The 8,104-nt window shown below is 36.9% G+C and overlaps 1 protein-coding gene across 1 annotated transcript in view; it reads left to right on the top strand.

Annotated features, from left to right (window-relative positions):
• RBM26 (RNA binding motif protein 26) overlaps positions 1–8,104 on the top strand; it is a 124,864-nt gene that overhangs the window by 109,459 nt on the left and 7,301 nt on the right. Inside the window, exon 23 of the mRNA XM_019523828.1 lies at positions 1,873–1,986. Coding sequence (XP_019379373.1) covers positions 1,873–1,986 — 114 coding nt within the window. The remainder of the gene's footprint in view (positions 1–1,872; positions 1,987–8,104) is intronic.

Here is an 8,104-nt window from a genome sequence, read left to right as displayed (position 1 = left end):
GTAACTGAATTCATCTGTACATAATTTCACAAGTTCTTGTTACTGATGACTTATACAATGAAGTTTTTCTGTAATCATGGGAAAAATTCATTCAGCTTAACTACAAAGTAGGAATTGGCTGTCAGACTTGGGTTTGAAAATCGTGTGGAGGCCATCTCTACACTACAATTTCTTTCAGTAGGGTAATTGTCGGATGTGATCCCTAATCAGTACATGTTGACAGCAGTTATGTAGGTGCAATTGTGGCCATATAACGTTTGTACTAGGATAGCTGGTTTAGCTTAAAAATGGGTGTCAGATAACTACTGTTACAAGTCCAAGGTTCAGCTTTATCTGTGTAGCTCCCCCCACATTATACATTTGCCAGTATAATAAACTTTTATATTCTAAAGTGGTAGAGCACTCGAGTGTAGGAATGGCCTATAACAAGGGTGAGTTGCATACAGATCTCATGAGATGCCCACAGAACCTGGGCAGTTCTGTTGCAACTCCTTTTGAAAAGTAAGGGTGATGCATGTGATGTTGGGACTGGTGTATGGGGAACATGATTTTTTGTCGCTGATCAGCTTTTAGCCATGTTAAATTGTTTGACAGGTGGTAGGAAGTTCATCCATCCTGAGAGGGAACCTAATTATGTAGACATTTCAAAGAAATTCAGTTCTTCTAATACTTCAAAAATATTCTAACTAGAAAATGTTTGTCATTTATTAGGAAAGCACAATTTAAGTATAGTAATTAGCAATAAAAAGTGAGACCAGAAGTAGTTACATCATCAGAAGACATTCTTAGAGGCTTAGTTCTGAAGGGAGTGTAGCTAATATTTTACCTTCTCAGAAGAGAGAGGCTTAAATTTTATGATAGTGTACATTTTAGCCTGGAAGGGAGGAGGAGGATTCCCTACTGTAAAATGTTGCATTTTTATGTAGCAGTAATTTCTTCAAAAGATTACAAGTTGTTTCTGAACCTAAATGTCACGTATAATACTTTTAAAAATTCTAGTTGTGTGACATTGTGATGAGACCATGGACGAAAAGCTCCTGAGCTGCATTTTAATAGGCATGGAATCTTTTAAATTTATCATAAATTTATATGTAAAGATTTAAAATTTATACCTGGGGACTTTAATATCACACAATTCATGTTCAGATGTCATTGAACATGTAATTGTTTCTACATTTCACATTATGCTGTACTTTCAGATTGTACTATAAATCTTTTGTGACTGTGACGGTTATTTCGGAATGTTGCTAACGCTGATTTATGCTAGTTCATGTTACTTTAATTTGAACATACTATTTCCAAAGCAGCCACTTAATGCATTGGGTACTTAGAAAGGCATGAATATCCCATAAGTTAAAATTTTTACATTTCAATTACAAAGGCTTTACAAGAAGCAGAACATTTTCCAGTAGAATAAGTTATAATCGCCAAGTTTAATTTTTTTACATCAAACCATTTGTATTTTTTGGTTGCCTCAGTTCCTTTAATAAGTTATGTATTAAGCGTTTTTCAGCTTTGTCAATTTTTGAAAGGTGAAACACAGATCAAAATGTTGCTCAAAAGCAGTAATATCAAGTACTGTTATCTACATATGATTCATGACTTACTAAGCTTTTTTTGTTGCATCTGTTAGTTTTTGTGAACTCACTTGATTATCAGTTCTTAAACTACAAGATAAAATATTATATTTAATAAATCTACTTAATTTTTAAGCTGTTTATAATAGTTAGAATCAGCTTATGAAGGCATTAAAGAAAAACATAGGTTTTCTTCAGGAACACCTACTGCTCCTGATCAACTACTGAAAAATTTATTTTCCCTTGTAGAGATAATGCTAAGCTAAAATAAGTTTTTTACTTTAACTTGCTTTAGGCTGCTATTCATGGATCTCGATTCAAAGGACAGGAATTGAAATTGGCATGGAATAAGCCAGTTACCAATATGTCAGCGGTTGAAGCAGAAGAAGCTGAACCTGAAGAGGAAGAGGTAAGCTTGCGTTCTCTCTGTTTAATATTTTTTTTGATAGTTGAAAGAATTTAGATTCTTTCTTTAAAAAAAAAACCCAAAACAACCAAAAAAAATTGTTAATATCTGCAGTTTGCACTTTTATTTGAAGCTTATTATTTATGGGCATAATGGCTGAATGCTACCAACAGCCCGTGTCTACAGGCTGGATCAAATGGCTCCGCAGACTGGATGTGGCTCTCAGGCTATAGGTTGCCAACCCCTGGTTAATAGCAAAATCCAGAAACAGCAGAAAACGTTGTTTTCAGGTTGACCTTTGCACATATACCCAAATTTGAGACTGGTGATGAATAAATAATAAATTAACATCTTCAGTTGAGCTTCCCATACATTAGCAAAGCTGAAGAATGAATGTGAGAGAAGATCCCCCTCCTATTTAAGTAGGTCCTGGCTAAAACCTACACCTTGACAATTTTATAGAAACTAAAATAATTTCTTGGAAGAGTTTTTAGTTGTGGTTTTTAAAGCACTGCAAAATAGATCAAATCTGTTGACAGTGTGTGTACAGACTGAAGAGAAAGTTGATGTAATTTTACATAAATGTTGATGCCTGTGTGGTGCTGAATTGAGATGCGCTATTATTTCCTTAGGACTTGAGTGTGAGATTTTCTTTCCAACACAGAGAAATAATTTTACTCTTGAAGGCCCTGATTTGAAAAAGATCAATTTGTCAAAAACTGAGTTTTTATTTATTTAAATTGAGCTACACATCTACCCATTGTTAAGACTTTAAAGGAGAAGGTGCACTCTTTTTACAGTAATAGAAGGTTTAGCCAATCATAGTTTAACACCAGTATATATTTAGTTTTAAAAACTGTCCAGAGATATTAGTTTATTCTTAGTTGTTTTGCCCATCTCTGAGGGTAAGGGTGATCCTCCTCTGGCTCATGGTACAGCATCTGATCCATAAACCTCCTGGAATTTAGTATCTGTATATGCTAAATGTCTTATATTTAGAAAAAGTTGAGTTTCAACTTTTCCCATTGTTTTGTGATCTTAGCTTTATTTATCACTTAAATATTTTAATATTTATCATGTATGGAAAAAATACCATTTTTCAGGTAATTAAACACTTGAAGTTAACTATTAAAATTGTTTGGTAATCAACTGATCATGGTATAAGCCCTGTTTTTCCAAAGCATTTGATATTTATTTAATTTTGCATCTCCCTTTTGTATATGAAAATAAGGTTTTTCAAGGTACCCTGGTAATTTTAAAATGGATTTTCTGCTTAGATCCAAGTTTTTTCAGCTCTATTTTAAGTTGTTTGCCAAAAATGCACAGTGGCAGTTTTTTCAGGATGTAATTAGGCTAATGCTAACTTCATTCTCAGAATATTTTAAAATGTAACTTTAATTTTGAACTTTTTTGTTTTACTAACTACAGTTCTATGTTTGCCTTGCACATTGAGTGTGCTTAATCTTCCCAAACAATTTTTTGATATTTTGATATTTCTCATTTCTATTCTTTAGTGTTCTGCTGCATCAAAAAACCCCTTTTGAATATTGCCATTTGAGATTTTCATTTTTGAGTTTCTTATTGAACTCGTATTTATTGTGCAGAACTACTACCATGTACACTTTAAAGGTGTAAGGATTAGGAGGGAGGGGCTTCCTCAAGAATGTTTTACTTTTGTAGTGGCCTGTATGTAGCTCACTTTTTAATATTAGTACTAGTCTTTCTCCTGTTCCCAAAGTCTAAAGGTATAAAAGATTTCTAACTGCTAGTAACATTTCCTAATCTTCTCTTCCATGTATTTAACACTGTATCTATTATCTTGGCATCCTTTCCTCCTGACTCTTTATATTTGCTGTATAATCTCCTTTGTAATTGTAAAATAGTTATTGCTCTTGATTCCACTGAATTTCCTGGTTGTTCTGTTTTTAAATTGTATTCAAGTATTAAATGTACCCACTTGATTCATGTTCTGTGATCTATGACCTATCTAACTATTGCTGTTGGAGACCTTATCTAGTAATAGACATGTACAAATACATCTTGAGTGTGACATTTTAGGTCTAGTGGGATAAAATATCTTCTTTGCTTAGCTGTTACTTGATTTCGTCATTTCCATTAACAAATGAAATCACAGAACCAGCTTCTGTTCTGGATTAGATATAACTTTAATGTTTCTGCGAACCTAGTAAGAAATGCCTTCTAAAAAAATATTCAAGGTTGTTTTATTAACGATCCGAATTATTTGTAAAGTACAGTCACACATGTCTGGGATCTGTGCCATAAAGGCTGGATTTCATCGTCTCTGTTTCACAAAACTCATTTGTGTTATGACCAAAGACAGCTTTTGGATATTTGTGGTTTATGCCTATCTAGTTTGAGAGGCCAAATTGCTATTTCTGCAAGTACTCATTACTCAAATGAATTAAATCTTCTAAGTTTTTAGAAAGTCACAGAGGTGAGAAGTTACTGCAACACAGAATGTCCACATGTAGGCATAGTGCTCTGTAAATTAGGACCCTAGCTTACAAGGTTCTTTGGGTAGATGTGATATATTTTATTAGACCAACTAAATAGTTGGAAAAAAAATCTTTGCAGACTTTCGGGCACAAGCACCCCTCTTCAGGTATTGTGAGACTCTGCTTTTGTTCTGAGATCTCCAAGGTAGAAAAGAAGCTAAAAAAAAGTGTGACAAGAAGTCTGTAAAAAATTGGGAAGATGATGGGTAGAGATAGAAGAGGAAGGGGAAAAGGTGGGGGGAGAAGAATGCAGGTGGTAAGCTCATTCATGTACCCGGTGGTTCATGTCAGGCAGGTTGTAATGTGTCATAAATTCAATATCTGTATTAAGTCCATGATCTTTTGTATTCAGTAGATTTATTAAGTGAAGTTTGTAGGCTCGTCTACAGAAGGTGTTTTGTAAGTTCCTTTTGAGTATTAGAACTGAGAGGTCAGAGCGGGAGTGATTGTACTGTTAGAAGCGTGCCCCCCCCCCGGTAATTGGATATTTTTGTCTGATGGATTTTTGGTGTGCATTCATTCTGGTACACAGTTGTTTGGTTTCTCCTACATACTTTCCACTGGGGCATTTGGTGAACTGAATGAGATGCATTGTCTCTGGAAATGCAGGTGTAAGATCTAGGAATGGTCATGGCTCTGTTGTGGGTTGTGCTTATTGTGGGAGTGGTGGAAATTTGTTGGCAGGTTTTGCATTTCTTGTCCTGACATGGTCTGGATCCATTTGGGTTGGTTCGAGTCATAGAGGGTTTGCTTCTGGTGATGAGGTTAGCAAGGTTTGGTGCTTGTTTAAAAGCTAAAATGAGTGGTTCTGGAAACATCTCTTTAAGAATTGGGTTGTCTTCTAGTGTGGGTTGCAATTGTTTGAGGATTTTCCATTTAGGTTCCAGGGAAGGATGGTATGTCATAAATAATTGTGTGCGATTCATGGGGATTTCCTCTTTGCACTGCAGAAAATCTTCGTGTGGTATCGGGGTGGCTCTTTCCAAAGTGCGATCTCTCTGGGGAAATGTCATTATTGGGTGAAAGCCCTTTTGAGATTTGTGTGGCGGCGATTGTGGGTAGTCTTCTCAGTGCAAATGTGGTGCAAGCTCTCTGATATTACCGAATGATGAGTTCTGCAGTTCTCTTCCTCCATAACTCAACAGAAATCTATAGACACTGTTAGTTAAATGGAGAAATATGTAATTTAGGTAGTGAAGGGTTGTGTTTGGAACTAGGGAACAGTGGAAGGGAATGGATAATCTGTTCTGAAAATATGCTTCTGTCATCTCATGACTCCTCCCAGAGATATTAAGCCTGAATTGGAGCCCATAAAGAGGGATCAGAAGAAACAAGCAAGCAAATTTTATAATCTACTAAATTGCCATAGTTATCCTGAAAAGAACAGTGTTCTAGAGCCCTGGTAACTACTTGTCTAGGAAAAGATATTCTGGGGCACAGTTGACAAATGGGGGTTGCTCATCTGCTTAGTGACAAGATTCACCAAGCTTCCTTTTAGTTACAAAGTAAAATACTTTTTATTAAGAAGCCTAAGGACCAATTCACTATATATAAGTGTTTTGGATTTATACTGTTTGAAACCCTGGTAAATTGTAAAAACTTTCTAAGGATTTCTTAGAAGACAAGTTTGCAGAACATAGATTATTTTTGTAACCCACCCCCCCACTCTGGCTGTGGCTATCATAGACTCATAGAGAAGGAGGGCTGGAAGGGACCTCCAGAAGTCATCTAATCCAATCCCCTGCCTGAGGCAGGATCACCCCTGTCCAAACAGTCCTATATAAACCATAATCTGAACTCTACATAAGACTCTCCTCAACCCTGACACAACACAGATGTAGCACCCTAACCTGCCACATGTAAAGCAGTGGAACCATGCCCCCTCTACAGAGGAAGGCAAGAACCCCAACAGTTCATACCAGTCTAGCCTTCTAAATATGGCAGTCGGTCTGCCCCTGAGTAGAGGGGCAAGACCTTCTAGCCAGGAACCTCTGGCCTTGGTCTCAGCAGGAGCACTGGAACACCCCAGTAAAAGTCCCCCACCTTGGCTGTAGCTAACACCTAGTGCCTTCTGAAAAACACTTAAAAATACCCTCAGACATGTAGCAGAAAGGAGTGGAAGTGGGGCAGGGAGAGCAACCAGCAAAGCCCAGTAGCTTTGGAAATGCACATAGTAGAGCATAGGCATAGCTTATCCCTGACCAGTTGATCTCCAACCTCTTCTGGCACACCTCCAAAGATGGAGAGTCCACAACTTCCATAAGGCAGTTGATTCCACTGCGTCACTTCTAAAAGTGAAGAACTTTTTCAGATATTCAGTCTACATGTACTTTGCTGCAACTTCAAGGACTCACAGCTTCCTTGGTCCCTATTTTCTGGCCGGCATGCTTATAGAACCTCTTCTTGTTGTCCTTGACCTCCTTTTGCAAGGACCTTGTTTTTTCTTTGCTTTCCTGATTTTTGTCCCTTTGGGCTCTTGCTGTTTCCTGGGCTGCTTTCTTGGTGACCTGCCCATTCTTCCATTGTCTGTATGCTTTTCTTTTGCATTTGAGGAATTTTAGAAGCTCGTTGGGCAGCCACGTTGATCTCTTGCCATTTTGCTTGTGCTTCTATTGTATCAACCTTTTGTTAACGTGACTCTTGTGAGAGGATTGTAGAGATAAATCTAACGATTCACTGTTGTCATATGCTTGCTAAAATCTTTGAACTATCTGTTGAAATACTTTTTTTATGAAATATTGTGCAGTCTTTTGTTGATTTTAATCTTTTTTTTTTTCTCCCCTAACTGGCCAAAGCTACTTCTTTAGTTTTGCCAGTTGTTCTTATTATTTTGATTTTGCTCTGTTTGTGTAGGTAATTCAAGTGCTTATATGTATTTTTCCCTTTTAACTATACAGGTCCACGTTGCCCTTTTATCCTGTTTACATAATCAGGTAGAGTTAATGTATATTCTCTACAACTGAACAAGTCCCCTCTATCCTTCAATATATTCCCATGCATAATGGATTTCCAATCAGAGTTCCTTGGAGCATTTTGTATTCCTTAAATGTCAGTTTTTCCCTTTAAGGGCACTTTTGTATTGTTTCTAGTATATACTTTTGTTAGTATTTGTAATACAGTAGCATAAGCACTAGATTTTAGATGGACCAGGTCAAGAATAATGTTTTAACAAATGGAGTTGTAAACAGATTACCTGAGAGCAATCCTAAATGGCATTTCATCTACATTTTGTAACTGCTGTAATTCCAGCTATATTAGAAAACTTTCATTTTGCCAAAATCAACTTTTTTAACATAATAAATGTATGATAACATGAAATCTACCTAAATGCCATGGTAATTCCTGTGCACACATAATTCATCCATTTGTGCCAAGTGCATGTAGTTTCATAGTTTCTAGGGTCGGAAGGGACCTGAGTAGATCATTTAGTCTGACCCCCTGCCATGGCAGGAAAGAGTATGGGCGTCAAACGACCCCAACAAGGTGTTCATCTAACCTCCTCTTAAAGACCCCCAGGGTAGGGGCCAGCACCACTTCTCTTGGAAGTTGGTTCCAGACCCTAGCTGCCCTCACTGTGAAGTAGCGCCTCCTGATATCTAGCCTAA

Source organism: Gavialis gangeticus, unplaced genomic scaffold (assembly GCF_001723915.1).
Source record: "Gavialis gangeticus isolate Ggan-Ray unplaced genomic scaffold, GavGan_comp1, whole genome shotgun sequence".
Lineage (NCBI taxonomy): Eukaryota > Metazoa > Chordata > Crocodylia > Gavialidae > Gavialis > Gavialis gangeticus.
This window is presented reverse-complemented; position numbering and strand designations above follow the sequence as displayed.